We start from the raw sequence: 16,012 nt of genomic DNA, 5'->3' as shown, positions 1-16,012 counted from the left end.
CTTTGTTTCCCCCGTCGAAACAGCGACAAACTTCGTGCACGCCGCGAACGCGTCGCAGCTCCGTGGTACGCGAGGCTGTCTGCGAGAGTGAGCAACAAGTCCCCCCATCCCTAGCGCTCGTGGATGGGAGCCGCATCGGTATAAAGACGAGAGTGTATCGCAATAGCGTCCCAACCGTCCGTTCCGTTTGTTCGACCCTTATACTTGGGCTTTACTTAATTTCACCTGTTCTATATGCTTTCTTTCTTTGTCTTTCTTTCTTCTTCTATTATTTGCACACCACATCGTATACACGACGGGTACTCACTTTGCCAATAGCATCTAGCTAGAGCGTGAAGACCTCGTGCTACTGTGAAAGCTGTACCGCCAATGTATCGTCATATACAGGGTGTCCCGCGTAGCTTTAGCCAAACTTTAAAAATATGCGAATGCCACGTAGCTGGACAGAACCAATGTAGTGTTGTTTACCGTCGCTTGGAGATACTAAGATCATTTTTTCATTCTGCCTAATTAAATGATTAGTCTTAATAAATTATTCAACTTCTCCAATATTGTAATTAGATGAAAGGTGTAAATGATAAAATTGCAGAGCAGCGTGAAAAAAATCCCATACAGCTTTCTGTTACGTGACACATAAAAGTGTTTTTCCGAGCGTGAAAGAAGCCCGCAAATGCACGCAAAATTGCCGCGCTACTGGCCGTTCGAGGTACTTTGCGTGTATTCGCGGGCTTCTTTCCCGCTGAGAAAAATACTTTTGTGCAGCACGTATTGAGCAACAGAAAGCTGCATTGGGAGTTTTTCATGTCGCTCTACAATTTTCTCATCGACACTTTTAATCTAAGTATAATGCTTGAGAAGTTGATTAATTAATTAGACCTATTTATCTAATTAGGCGGAATGGAAAAAAAATAATCTGAGTATCTCCAATCGACGGCAAAAACAACGTTACCTCGGTTCTGTCCAGCTACGCGGCATTTGCATATTTTTGAACTCTGGCTAAATAAGTTAGCTGGGACACCCTGTACATAATGAATAAAGTATATAGCTGGTGCCGCCGAGAGTTCACACGCTAAGATGCGAAATGTCCGTGAAAGAGGGGAGTGTGGTTCACTGACGTTCTCATTTTGACTGTGCTTATGGCACCCAATCTTGTACATACGCCTTCATAAGGCGCCACCTCATGTGCTGTAGCTTATCTGTAAGACAAAGTGCTTTGTGCGTATTACCGAATGTGCGATAAAACAGTCAAGTTTCACTCGTGACTACCTCTGAATGTAAAAATCGGGCGCGTACGTGCCTTGGGGTTGAATATTCTAATATCCGCACCCCATAAACATGCCGCACGGTATATACGTGCTTACGCAGAGAGCTGCCATGACTCTGCGAGGTGGTGTAGATCTGACGTGTGTGCGTGTAATAGATGGGGAAGCGTTGCGCGACAACAGGTGCGCTGTCGCTGGCCGAGCTGGGCACCATGATCCACAAGTCCGGCGGCGACTTCATCTACATCCTGACGGCGTTCGCGGGTGACCCTCCGGCGCGCGGTGGCCTGAAGCCCGTGCCGGCCTTCCTGCACGCCTGGACCACAGTGCTGCTGCTCAAACCGGCTGGCCTGGGCATCATGGCGCTCAGCTTCGCTAAGTACATCGTGCAGCCAGCCTTCCCCGAGTGCGGAGACACGCCGCCCGTGCCTACCAAGATGGTCGCCGCCGGATGCATCTGTGAGCACACTGCGCTCGGCCGCAAACTGAACCGCCCTCTCGCTCTGTCCTCCTGGCCCGTGCAGAGTCTGTCCGCAAGGCTGTCTCGTTGCACTTTCTGGACGACGCGAATGTGCCGCGCCGCGAGTGTTCGCGCTGTTTTGCAACATATGAGCAGTAAGTTTACTTGCCAGGTTACGCGGACCATTCATGTAGCGCAGGAAAACGACAGTGCTCGCTATGGGATTCGAAGGTTCTCGTGCATGGCCGTGACTTTCCGAGAGCGGCCGGTGGACTACTAGAAGCTTCACGCAGTTCAGGGCTGTAAAAGGCTGGTAGCATGCAGATAAGCAGGGGCGAACTCAAGTCTCTCTGTAGCCGTGGTAGCGTAGTGGAACTGAGGTTGAACAGCGCGAGTAAAACAAGGGCACGAGGACATTACGCAAGGACATTCGCGCTGTTCAACCTCAGTTCTAAATATGAACAAACTAGCCTTCATCAATATCTTAGTTGCGTAGTGGCTTTGGCGTTACCCTGCTAAGCCCGAGTGCGCGGGATCGAAACCCGGCCGCGGCGGCCGCATTTCGATGGCGGCGAAATTCAAGAACGCCCGTGCACCTTGCATTGGGTGCACGTTAAAGAACCTCAGGTGGTCAAAGTTAATCCGGAGTCCCCCACTACGGTGTGCCTCGTAAACATATCGTGGTTTTGGGCACGCAAACCGAGAATTTAATTTTAATTAATTAATCGAGTCACTCTAATGTCACATTTGTTAGCCTTAAAACTACACGGGTGATGAAATTTGAGCAGTCTTAGCTTTGACTGGACTGACGACGCACACGCACACACACAAAATGCTGTCCAAGTAAAGGGATTTAATTACAGTTTTTAATGTCTAGAAACAACAGTAAACAAGATTACCTTCAATGCACATTTACTTTTAGTACAATGCTCGTCACAGTTTGCACTTAATCATCCAAAAGCAGCACAATTTAGGCTTTGCATCATGACGTGTACTTTTGCAGACTCTTCACGGAAATACGGCTGGACAACTGCGGCAAAAGCTGTGCCCATACATGAAGTGGTTTATATCGCACGCCTTTCGCAGCTGCGGGCTCGATATGTAGCTACAGCCAGGGCTGCTCACCTGCGTGCTTCATAGCGCAGACTCGGAGGGACGTCCCCAGTCGCATGTCTTGCTTTCTATTTTTTCCTTGTTGTACTGAGAAATATTATAGCGCGTTTAAAAAAAGGTAGCCTAATATAGGCTGGGATATGAACACCAAATTATTAGAAAAATCCCATACTTCCGAATATAAGTGTTTTAAGCAGAAATCGTTAGTGAAAAGTTTGATAGATATCTAATTAATTATTTCAGCTGTGTCCCACTGACGTCTGTGTTCGGCCTCGTAACTGTGGCGCCGCCGGCTGAGTTCTCTGTCGGTTTGTTCGCACACAGAACATACTACACGCGCAAGCGCGTTCACATTCACCCCATGATTGTTTCCTTCCTTTTTTTTTTCTAACCCTATGTTCATTTAAGTGTTATGTTTCTTTATTATGTGTATCATTCTTGTTCTACATTGCATATTGGGGTGTCTAACATGTTTTGTTTATTGTTTAGCTCAGAACATTTCCCAAACTGAAAACGTTTTGAAACGTTCATAGAATTCACTATTTAACGCATGAGGCTGAGCACGCGTACGAAGCTCCTGAAGCGTTGATTCCCCGAACGGCCATGCATACAGGCAACAGCAATACAGCGCTGCTGCCACGATTCGCACGTTCGCTCCAGGGGATACCCGGCAGAGCCAATAGCAGCGCTTAATTTAAGCAGGGACTGAGTGGTCTTGCATTGGCTCTCCTAGTACAGGGGAGCCTGTAGTGCCGCGGAACCTCATCAAAAATGTGTCACTCGAAAGCGAAAGAGTGAGCGTACCTGCCGTCTTGAGCACAAAACATTCAAAGCACTCGTCTCATATCCCTGTGTGCTTTGTCGCTGTAACTGCTCGGATAGCGGGAGCCCCGACCCTTCAGTATGTCCCTGCCGTGCTGTTGAGTGATGGTGCGGCCAGCTCCCTGCCCATGGACGAAACGCGAATGCGGGCATCTGACTGCGGGAAAATGGAGCGGGCGAACTGACCACTGTGTACCGTGTGCCACTTTGTAGGCCTGGTGACGTTCGTCAACTGCTACAGCGTCAAATTGGCCACGCGGATACAGAATATCTTCACCGTCACCAAGCTCGTGGCCGTGGCGGTCATCATCATCGCTGGAATGGTCATGATTGGCAAAGGTGCGTGCACCTACACAACAATCATTGGCGCATGCTGCAACATATATTTGGGCCCCAACACCGATTCAGGAGCACTTTCCCTGTTTTCCTGTGGAGAAACGTTACACTTGCCGCCAATAGTGATGCCATCTCGACCATGGTAACGCTTGCCGGCGGACTGCCCCACTGTGTCACGAAAAAAAAACAACAGCATTTATGTACGAATAGATAAGTCAGGGCTCATTTTCACACACAGACACACGCAGCTCTTAAGCTGGAACTGTCGTAAGAGCAGATGTCAATCGTGATGTTGTACATGTTACCATACCGAAGGCAGCCGGCCAATAGCAAAGAGCACTTACGAACAGAAAGATTTGTGAATTCGGCCTGAGGCCTCTGCAATCATACGTAGGTTGAGTTGGCGCTCAAGACTTACGATTTAACGAACTGCACGATTCTTAATTAAGGGGTCTAATTCACAAAGTATATTTTGTTTTGTGCGCCATCGCTAATATTATGTCCGCCGTCACAATTGGCTGCGGACGTCTCTTACCAAGCGTGTACGAATTGCATTATGGATGTACAGGCCCAGTTTCTCTAGGTAAAATTGACCAGTAGTGGGTAATTTTACCTTGGGAATCTTGGACCGGAACAATGTAGCGATTCTATTCCAATACTCTTCCTTTTCGCTCTTGGTGAGTGGTCCGAGCGGCACCTCACCTACGTTGTCATCGAGGTCGGCCGGTCTTGAACAGCTGATGATAAAAAAGGAATATATTCGTGCGAAAGGAATCGTTACATTATACTGGCCCTGTTCTTATTTATTTATTTATTTATTTATTTATTTATTTATTTATTTATTTATTTATTTATTTCAACATGTTGCAGCCCCGAAGCACTATCGCAGGAGTCGGGAGTACAAGATACAATGCAAAATTTTTGGTTCGAGACGTAGGAAACCTAAGTTAGCAAGACGCGCATTTCGATCTCTATATTGAAAGGCAAGGTTTATCCACTATGCACTTTGTTCTTCTTCTATTAATGAAATTTTAAAAGTTCGCGAAGATCAAGTAAAAAGCATCAGCATTATACGTCCCGACTGGTGTACAGGCCACGAGAAACAGCAGCTGTCGCGATTCACGAACGTATACATGCGTCGGTGAGAGCGTGTGCGTATATGCAGACTTCACGATGCCAACTCACGAGAGCGTTTCGCAACCCGTCGCCGTCAAACCTGTACTTACACAGAGTGCCACAGAGGATGCGCGGGAAAGTAACCTGTGGCATAACTAAAAGGATTTCGAACATACGGTGGGCTCGCGCCACCGCAAATCCCTTTGAGAGTTTGCTTTAGATCATTAGTTTGTCGAAATTATATAAAATATGGTTTGATGAAATAATATGACTCGGCTTACACGAAGGCACACACGAAGCATGTTTCTTCTACTGAGTTGTACAAGAAACCAAATCATATCGGTTGTGGAACGTGGTGAAACAGACCTCTGATTCTTTACTGGCCGCGCATTCCTAATAGCCGTCTACATCTGTTTGACTGCTCTTTGAACAGGTGATATTTCGTGACAATTTTCTTTGTTGACCATACAGGGTTAGTTCTCTAATAGGGTTTGTTCGGCTTCTTTTCATACGATTCTGGACGTAGTAAACACCTGAATTTGGTGTCTCCATGCGTGGAGGTTCGACACATCAAACACAAAATCATCTTCTGAATAAAAATTCATTATAAAATGCTTAGAGCGAGAAAAGTAAGGGGATCCGGGGGGCTCGATTTTTTTTGTTGGTCACAGCCATGCGGAGCGGCGGCTCTGGCACGTTATCTTTCGGTCCATTCGATTCGACTGCACTTTCTGAACTACTTCACGAGGTGCCGCCCTTCGCCATTAATTTCGCCAGTTCAACATGGCGGCGCCTGCACGTCGCTATTCGTTTTACTCTGTGCAGGCGCCGTGCACTTCGTGTAGTTCACAGCATTCCCTGCACTCGTCAGTGCAGCGTTGGTGCAGCGGGTGCCGTGTTGATTTCGCACGAGCAAGAACTGGCGGGAACTAGTTCCCGAAGTGCAGGGTGAACCTAATGGACCTGAAACTTGACCACTTTGATTTCCATTGACGTCACTATTTCTACATTTCAATTAAACTTAACAATTAATTTCCCCCGCGCTCTCTCCTGCTTCACTGTCTGTTTCTTCGTATGACTGGGAATGCTCAGATGCCCGACCAAAATATTTCGGGTTTGTTTGCCTGATCCGGAATTACGCGATATCTGAAGATGAATGTTTGCGGGATGTCAGAAAGGAAAAGTGGGGCTGGAGGCGGTGCTCTTAACCTTGAAACCGCACAACCAGAGGAAGTAGCCACAAGATACAGCTTTTCCCACTTCTTTCCGCCGCGCAGGCCACACGCAGTACCTGGCCACTGGTTTTCAAGGGACTACCTCATCGGTGTCTGACGTTGCCACTGCCTTTTACTCCGGACTGTGGGCTTACGACGGATGGTCTGGACAGTTTTGGCCATTTAGTGGTAGGGTTAGGCGCTAGGCTTTTGCGCATGCTCACAAAACCAGCGTAGCTTGAGTAGAGACCGCTTACGCATAACGTGAAGGGAAATGTGCCAGTAGGAAAGATAATAGGAAACTACATGAAGTATAAGACTGCCTTACGCAAAAACGAGAATCTCGATGACTAATATCGTTGTTTTGATGTTCCAGGAATAACTTGAACTACATTACGGAAGAGTTGATCAACCCTTACGTGTAAGTGCCAAAATATTTTGCCTTTAGCAATTGCCTTAGTGAATGAAGAAAAAATATAGCGGATGGACTACGCAAACGAAATAAAATGCAGTTGGCTACAGTGAAGGGTTCCTGTGGTTCCCCTATGTGGTTTGCAGCAACCTACCCCGCTCCATCCTGATCGGGATTCCCCTGGTGACTCTCTGCTACGTTCTCATCAACGTGTCCTACATGAGCGTCATGTCTGCAACAGAACTGCTCGCTTCCGAAGCCGTCGCTGTGGTACGGATTATCTTGTTTGCTGCTTGAAACTCGTTCGGCATCTCCGCAAAATAGGCGAACACTCAATCGACACGAGCCAAAAGCGAGAGCGTTGCAGGTCGGTCAACTCTCCCTGACGTTTCTCGGGAGCTGACCGTGTGGTTAATTAATTCCACGGAGCCGACGATCTGACCGGTGTTGAAGATGTGCTGCCGAAGTCTGATTTGCAATTCCATAGGGCTGGTAGATATATAAGGCCATGTACATTGCCTATACCAATGCACCTGTCAACCGAGGTATAGTTTACAAGCTTTAATGATAAGAAAGGCAGCTGGAGAGGTCGGCCTCGGGTACATTCATCTGCCAGCTACTGTGCGCTGGGGGAAGGGGAAAGAAAGTGGGACAAGATGAGTGGCGATGACGACAGAGGGAAAAAGCCACACACTTAACAGGCCAAGCCTATATGCACGTAATCTAGAGCCCATGCTGGTACTATTTAAAATGTAATCTGAAAAAGGCCTGGATAACCTGAAAACTAGATTTACAGTCACGCCACAGGCCCAATGTAACGTCCTCTGACAACGGCTTTGTGCAATATGCAGATATTTCTTTTTCTTCGAACACTATTAATGAAAAAAAAGTCCACAAAAGTTACCAGAATTACGTCACAACAGATTAATTATCTGCCCAGGCGGACATAATTCGCAAAAAAAGAAAGAAACGAAAGAATAAAAAAAGGCAAAGCTATTCGTTTACTGAAACCTAATTGCATTAATTAACTTTCTATAGTTACCAAATTTACAGGACATATTTATATTGGAAAGTTGAAGGGAATCATCATAAATGTCTAGTTCCGTGTTTTTAAATTTCAAAATGACCATGTTGACCGAAATAACTGGCGTCAAATGATTCGTTCAATTTACCCGATTACACACGCAGTACTCAGAAGCGCGGCTCGCCCTGTAACCGCCTTGTGAGTAGGGCGGCGTAAAAGGAAGCTTGGCTGTACGGCGCGATAAAGTGGTCGGTCTGGTACCTATACTGCTGAACTAACTATGATGTACCGAAGTAACAGCGCCAATGGGAATAGGTCGGTAAGTAGGACTTTTATTAATTCGGTTAGTTTAATTAGTTAATGTTTCTTTTTTCAAATGATGTCCGCCTGGGCAGGTAATTAATCCGTAGCGGCGTAGCACGAATAACATTTGTACGCTTTTTTATGTCTTCGAAGTGAAAAAAATATAACTGTGGCTGTGGTACGGATAGAAACGCACTGTATAGATTGGCATAAATGCTGTGGGAGTGAGAATAGGTGAAACAGGGGACGTCTTTACGTGTCGCAAAGAGACGAGACGTTTGCAGAAAGCATCTCTGAGCTCATGGGAATCGGTGCATGTATGCGTGACGCGGGCGCGCGTAGCTAAATGCTGGATCCTTCGCGCATCGAACCTGTACACTGGGCGCTATTCAGCGACGTCGCGTGACACCTACGAGTTCGTGAACGTCTTTGCTTTACTTTGTTCCTCCATTAATCGTTACAACTGATGCTACGAACACAGCGGTACGGAGTGCGTATACAACCGTCCTTTTGCTGCTAAAAACGAAATGCGTTATAAGCAGGCTGTTATGAAAACGGAAATCGTTATGCAGGCGCTGCAAAACGTCGGCGCCGCGCTCGCGTTCCGCTTAAGCGAACCTGGTAGCGGCACTCGGTGTGCGAGGGTCGCACGCCGCAGAACAGCGCAAACAAGGGGGGATTGTGCTTCGCGTGCACGCGATGACGCATCTGAGCTGCACGTTCCACTCTCACTCGACAGTGACGTGGAGCTTGGCGCGTTGCTGCTACAAACGATGTAGATCGCGAGGGTAAATTAAGACCCGCAAACCACACGTGTCACCGGTGCGCAGTAGTTGGACCGACCGAGCACAATGCCGCTTAGCCCGGGTGGTCTGACACGAACCGGCGTGTTCAGCTTGACAATACTTTTCTGTACCTTCTCGTTCCTCACAATCAACATGCCGTCACAACCATTCAGGCATCTAACTTGTGCCTCACGTTCTTAATGTTATAACCAAAGCGGAAGATATTTACGTTCACGCACCATGAATGAACTCGCGCTGCGCGTCATATGTTTACTGCTACCGAGTGCTTTCACCACGCCTCACACTTCCAAAGTGTAGCGAGCGCAGGAGAACCGCGAACTCATTCCGAACTTGCCTTGCACGAACTTCAAATCGAAGAACGCTGTGCAGGCGGCGGACGCTGCACTGTCAAATGGAGGAGAAAATTCCTGCACTCGCTGAACTATATTGCAGCCGTTCTCATTGTCAGGTACCGCACGACAGGTCTCACGCGAGAGACTTGTCGTGATTGCGCGACAGCTATCCTTGACAGACGCGCCGTGTGTCTCCCGTGCAGCGGTTCGGCAACCACGTGCTGGGGCCGGCGGCAGTGCTCATCTCGCTCTTCGTTGCCGCCTCCACGTTCGGCTCTGGCAATGGCACCACTTTCACCACGGCCAGGTGAGTTGTCACCGTGACGCAGTATAATTGGCACTGGTTTGTCCTCAACGACAGGGCACGCCGTCCACGATGTGGGCGGCCCGCCCCAGCACTCACTTCGTTCCCGTCGTGTTTCTGCGTGCATAACCCGGCCTTGCACACAACTCCCAATTACAGTCATCGAAAAGAAAAACAAAAAATATTAAAGAAAAAGAAAAAAAAGAAAATAGAAAGAAAGAGAAAAGCCGCAATTTCGCCCGAAACGCGAAGCATTGATTGCGATAGCAAATTATGAGACAGCCATACAAAGTAAAGTTAATAGTTTTATCAGCTGCATAAACTGCTGTAAACATTTGCTTCCTAACTAAATTAATAAGCACGTTATCACGCGCGCACACGTAAACACATCTAACTGGTTGACCGCGGACACTCGCTGCCAGAACGCTGGCGTGATAAAGAGCGCCAGCAGATGCGAACGAATTGTCCTTCGTGCTGCCTCGAAGCATCAATGCGCACTAGGCGCACGAAAACACAGCGCATGCCATCACCTATCTCGGGCCGTCTAGCCTGTACGTGAATAGTGTACGTGAATATTGCGTTTAGTTTGGCCCCCCGTGAGACGGCCTGTCTGGCCGTGCCCTTGTGGAGCAATGTGCTATCTATCCGGTATACGCGGTTCGGCGCCTGAATTAATTTAAACTCTGGCCTATGCAGACGACTTTTCTCGCCGAGCTTTTAGTATGCAGCAACATCCGGCTGCAAATTTGCATTGCACTGCATTGGACAACGCGTGGTGCGGAGACCAAGTGGCACGCGGGTTATTGCGCGTACAATACAGCCTTAATTGAATTGTGGGGTTTTATGTGCCAAAACCTCGATTTGATTATGAGGCACACCGTAGTTGGGGACTCTGGAATAATTTTGACCACCAGGGGTTCTTTAAAGTGCTCTCAGTGCACGGGACACGGGCGTTTTCGCATTTCGCCCTCATGGAAACGCGGCCGCCGCGGCCGGTAATGGATCCCGCGGCCTCGTGCTCCGCAGCGCAACACCATAGCCGCTAAGCCACCACGGTGGGTCGCCAATAGCCTCTGGCTTAGCGCAAGTTCCACTTAGTGCCACCACAGGTGACACTGAGATGCTAGACACTATTATATAACACTGAGATGGGACACTATCATATAAACACTATATCAGTTAATACTGTTACATAATTCTGCCAGAATTGTACCTGCATTTGACTGATGCAACAAGAATTGCTTAATATGAGAGAAAATTAAGGTCAAGGTTTCTGTGAACTTTTTTCACCCAAACCGGCGGGTATTGGTAACATAAGCCTTACGTCTCGGATTTCGCAAAATTATCGCCTATTCGGGTCTTTCTTAAGGAGTAGAAGTCCACAAAAGTTAAATAGATTGAGTATTGTTATTTTACTTGAAAGGAGCTTTGTATCTTTGTGCATTGATAAACCGCTATTAGTGTCGAGCAGACGCTGCCAAAATCACCGGTAGACGTTGCGTAAATTTCAAGGTAGCGTCACCACGCGTCTTTAGTTTCGGTACAAAGGAGCAAAGAAACGCTGCCGACGGCTCAGTAGCAAGTGGCACATATTGGCTATCGCCATAGAGTTTCTCACTACATTACCTAGAGGGAAATCTGGCGCTGCTGCACTGTGGTATGCATGCGAATGCCGGTATGTTGTGACTTCGGATTGGCATCGTTCTCGGAGAGACAGGACACCTTGAAGACGCGCTTGGCAAGTACCGTTCCGTCTGTCACAATGATTCATTTTCTACTAAAACAGCACGTGAAAAGCTGTTTTAGCTTAATTATTACGCGAAAACATGTTTTGTTTAACTATGAGAACTTGTTATTGCGTGTACGACTAAATCTTACGTAAAAAGTATCAGCGAGCCGCTAAAGTTGGAGGACAGACGACAAGGTTCGCCCTCGCTTTGAAACAGTTGGTCGTCTGTTCTTGGTTTTCTTCGCTTGGTCATGCATTGTAGGTGAGTAAAGATGTAATATGCGTGAATGGAAACATTTCATGAAGATTTTACTTTGAGAACGCGTTATTTGTGTAGCCATATCCACGTTTTAGACGAAGCCTCTTACAACACCAGCCAACATGAGCCTCGCAGACACATATACTGTCATTCCCATGACGGCACGGTGCCCCCTTAAGGGACTCGCATAGACGGTGGCGCCAGATTTCCCTCTAGGTGTTATAGTGAGAAACTTTATGGCTATCGCCCCTGAAACACGATACATATCGTTTGCAATGCTGTCCACTAGCTACGCGTTTCAACAAAGGAAAGCCTTGTCGGCTGTGTGTGTGCTCCATCGTAGTTTATAGCTGTGAATACCAGAGCAGTGAATGGCGGACACGACCTGACCTCCATGTCTTCTAGTCACTGTGGGGTTGCCATGACTGTGGGATTGCCAACCCCGTGGCTGCGTTACCGTGGGGGTTGCCATGACTGTGGGATTGCCAAATCCATGGCTGGGTTACCATGTAGTTGCCATGGGGACCACAAAACTAGATGTTGTGGTTGGAGTGCAATAAAGAAGTCTAGAGTGATGCATCACGGCTGCACCCCGGTCAGCAGCAGGCAGTTCGGCAAGCCTCCACGTATTGTGTTTTGAAGCTTTATCTGCGCTAATATTTTTCAGCATTTATAGCATCCGGGGCAAACAGGTCAGTGGTTATAGCGAGCGTTAGAAATAATGAGGAGGCGCTGTCATGCACTGGTTAATATGTAAAACATGTAGAGAGTGTACCTGTTACTTCAGCCATGGTTTAACAAAATTGGAGGCCGGTTAAGCTTCGCCTTCAAGAGTGGAACGCGATAGCGTTATCGCACCCCGTTCGCACCGCCTACTCATTCGCTCGGCATGCTCTTGAGTCACACAAAGACGAAACGTGCGCCTGAGGTGCCTATCCTTACCACCCTTCTAAAGTGAAACCACATTTCTACCCACAGTATGAACCAGGGGCGTAGCCAGGGGGGGGGGGGCTTATGGGGCTTCAGCCCCCCCCCCGAAATTTTTCGTGCTGTCCATGCACCGCCCACCCAAGCAATCCCCGGTGCCGAAAATCATTCTGAATTTTCTCTAGAATGTCTTTTTCACGTTCGAAAAGAGATTTCAGCGCGAACCTTGTGAACTCGGGCTGGATTTTGCGGCAGCGCCCATGCACCGGGAGCCACATAACGCCAAGCAGCCCCATCCGAGCACAAAGTTTCAAGGGCGTTTTGATGGCGAACGGGCTCGCCACGGCATCTTGCGGAGGCTGCGGAATCTACGCAGCGCATGGATGTCAATTCCGAAATTTATGGCTAGAAAGTTCTCATAAACTTTTGATGTGAAAGGTACACTGACATTGCCAAAGTTGTGCTCTATATATTCAATTGCGAACTTTGTGGGTTTGATGTTACTGTAAATATTAGACGCCGAAGGTGCATTGACTTTTCTAAAGTCTTACATCGGACCATACAACGAAACAAGCGAAATCAACATACTATCAGACAAGTTGACAAAGCCAGCAGCGAGGTCGGATGAGACGAAGCGTCAATTGTGGTGGTTCACTTGTGCCGTCATGACATAAAAAATATCAACATTCTTTTTGCACCTACGCCAAAGCATCCATGTCAAGACACTAAAGTCAGCCAAGGTAACTACCTTCTTATTTATTTTTTCTACTCCGACTTTTATTCGCGAGGACGCATTGAGTCCCTTCAATTTTTTGGTCCTCGCTACCCTACCCACGGGCTGCCAGAGGCAGCCAGAGCGCATGCGTTTTTCTCGTGTTACCACAGAACATCTATACAAACTGGTGTTACCCCGAACACCGCGCGGCGCACTTCGGTGCGCGTTCGCTTTTCTCTGGCCGTGTGGATTTTCGCCTGGCAGAGTTTTGGGCACTTTCTGGCTAGCAGACGAGAAAAAGAAACTATCGTGGCTCGCCGCCATCACTGTGGGGACTCGACGAATTGCACCGCGTTCGCTTGAGCGCAACCTTTCCGGAAAGTCTTGTCTCGCCAGTGTAGGATACCGAGCAGTATGCGTATGCTTCTCGGTGGACCAAGCGTCTCACGTTTTCTTCGATATTCTTTTGGTAGCTACATTAGGTGCCCAAAGTAGGCATTTGATTGTGGCCAATACTTTACGCTTTTTCATTTCCGTGCCCCGGCCCCACAAAAGAAAAAGAAAAGACATTGTTGTGACGCAGCGAATTATCCTTTGGTGAAAGTTCGATTTTGTTACTTCTTTTGCGGACAGTAATGGGCCAGGGGATGCTTCAGTTGCCGCACAGCTTTATTATATAGTGTTGCGACAGCAATTATATGGACACTCCATGCGCATTCCTGCCGTCGCCCTCATGTTTCGTATAAAGTCCAAGGGCGATAACATCGCGACCGCGCGCCGCATACTGTATGTGCGAGTGAAAGCGTAGGGAGGGGGGCTAGGGGGCTGGAATGGGTGAGACGACGATGGTGGTACGCGACGATGTGTGCGCAAAAGGGAAAGCGGGAAGCAAGCGCGCCGCCTTCCGTGGCGCGCGATACATCGAGGGGAGTGGATGGAATGGGGGTGGGATCTAGGATTCCGTTAATCTCTGATTGCGCAACATGTTTATTTGCCTCGTTTGACGCATTGTATACAGTGACTTCTTTTAGATACGTAGATTTATTGGAGACTTATACGTATATTTACATATATTGTTGCGGGGTTTTATGTATACGTGTAGTGAACTTTGTTTCCAGTGAGACTTTTTTGCCTTTTATCAAGCTGTGTCTTCGCATTTGTATATTCCATTGTATCTTCACATTTCTAATGTGCGAAGGCGAGTAAAATGAAAGTGAGCCAACCCACCCTGCGCAATAATTGTTCGGTCCATTATCTGCGAGGCACGCACGTAACACAGAGGTATCTCTTATTTACAAAAGTGACACGCAGGTGTTAGTATCAAGGTTGTTTAATGCTCTCATGCACTGGGTTGAACATGGTTGCGCGACATAATGGACGCTCTAGAAGTTGAGCAGCGTGGTGTCCTGAGGTTTTTGACAGCTGAAGGTATTTCCCAAAAAGAAATTAGTCGCCGTATGGCTGCCGTGTACGTTGAGCATTGCATTAATTGGCCACTGTGAAGCGTTCGAGCAAACGATTCAAAGAAGGACGTGAAAGTTGCAAGGACGATCCAAGACCGAGCCAAAGCCATCGTGCAATCACCCCTAACAAAATTGCAAAGGTTGTAGAGCTGATGAGACAAGAACGGAAGATAAGCATCGATGAACTGGCAGAGCGTATGAACATCAGTCACGGTTCGGTTCACGCCATAATTCATGAACATCTCGGTTATCCGCTCTTGTGTGCGCAATGGATGCCCAAGATTTTGAATTACGGCCAGAAGACGGAGAAGTTCAGTGCTGCCTTAACTCATCTGATCCTGTATCACAATAAGGGTGACGACGACTTGTCTCCAATTGTGATCGGGGACGAACCATGGTGCCACTTGTACGAACCTGAAACACGACAGCAAAGCTTACAGTGGAAGCATTCGAATTTATCACCCCCAAGAAAGGAAATGCCGTCATTTCCGCCGGGAAGGTGTTGACTTTTTTTTTCGGTCGTCATGGGCCATTGCTGATAGAATTTGCTAAATCTTGAGAGACTATCAATTTGTTTCGTTATTATAAAACGCCAGATCTGCTGCGTGTCACAATCAAGAACAAACTACGTGTGGAAAATTGACGAATGGGGTCATCTTGATCCACGACAATGCCGTCCCCACGTCGCTGATGTGGTTAATACAAAACTGGCAATGTTCAACTGGGAAACACTGCAACATCTGCCATACAGCTCAGACCTGTCGCCTTGCGACTTCCACTTTTTGGAGCATTTGAAAAATACAGCTCAAGCGAACCAGGTTCGTGTCGGATGATGACGTGAAAGAGTCAGTTGCAGACTTTTTGAAGCAGCAACCCAAGAAGTTTAATGAGACGGGAATCACGCGACTCGTTAGACAACGGGACAAATGTCTATATGATCATGGAGACTACTTTTAAATGAGGTACCCCGTTTGTCATATATTCGCATTGGCTGACTTTCATTTGACTCGCCCTCGTTTATTTTGCAGAACTCCTGCTTCTTATACATGCTCACTGTTGCGGCAATAATTTCGGTGCAATTACTCACGATACACGACCGGTGACAGCTGCTCCTGCGTAATACACTAGAACAAATGACAGCGTCATTGAGATTTTTCACTGGCCGTTGCATATGTACAAGAATCTAAACAAGATTCTTGAATGACAAAGTTTCATTACAATATTTGTCCTCAACTTGTTGATTTCATGACCTTTACATTTTTCATATCAGCGGCATGCACCGCCTTGCTGGTTTCGAACTGATATAGTTCTAAATTTCGTGTGATATATTATTTACTTATTAAAAAGAGAAAAAAACATGGAAGCATTGATATCGGTTATTTTGGGGCACAATTTTTGGCACATACAAGTATATT

General features: G+C 47.3%; 1 protein-coding gene across 1 annotated transcript in view; it reads left to right on the top strand.

Moving 5' to 3' along the window:
• The window catches only part of sbm (L-type amino acid transporter sobremesa), a 144,264-nt gene that overhangs the window by 110,016 nt on the left and 18,236 nt on the right, over window positions 1-16,012 (top strand). Inside the window, exons 4-9 of the mRNA XM_050195080.3 lie at window positions 1,446-1,721; window positions 3,871-3,996; window positions 6,387-6,486; window positions 6,700-6,744; window positions 6,882-7,005; window positions 9,404-9,507. Coding sequence (XP_050051037.2) covers window positions 1,446-1,721; window positions 3,871-3,996; window positions 6,387-6,486; window positions 6,700-6,744; window positions 6,882-7,005; window positions 9,404-9,507 — 775 coding nt within the window. The remainder of the gene's footprint in view (window positions 1-1,445; window positions 1,722-3,870; window positions 3,997-6,386; window positions 6,487-6,699; window positions 6,745-6,881; window positions 7,006-9,403; window positions 9,508-16,012) is intronic.

Source organism: Dermacentor andersoni, chromosome 1, assembly GCF_023375885.2.
Source record: "Dermacentor andersoni chromosome 1, qqDerAnde1_hic_scaffold, whole genome shotgun sequence".
Lineage (NCBI taxonomy): Eukaryota > Metazoa > Arthropoda > Arachnida > Ixodida > Ixodidae > Dermacentor > Dermacentor andersoni.
Note: the sequence above shows the minus strand (reverse complement) of the source record. Positions and strands in the feature narration are given on the sequence as shown.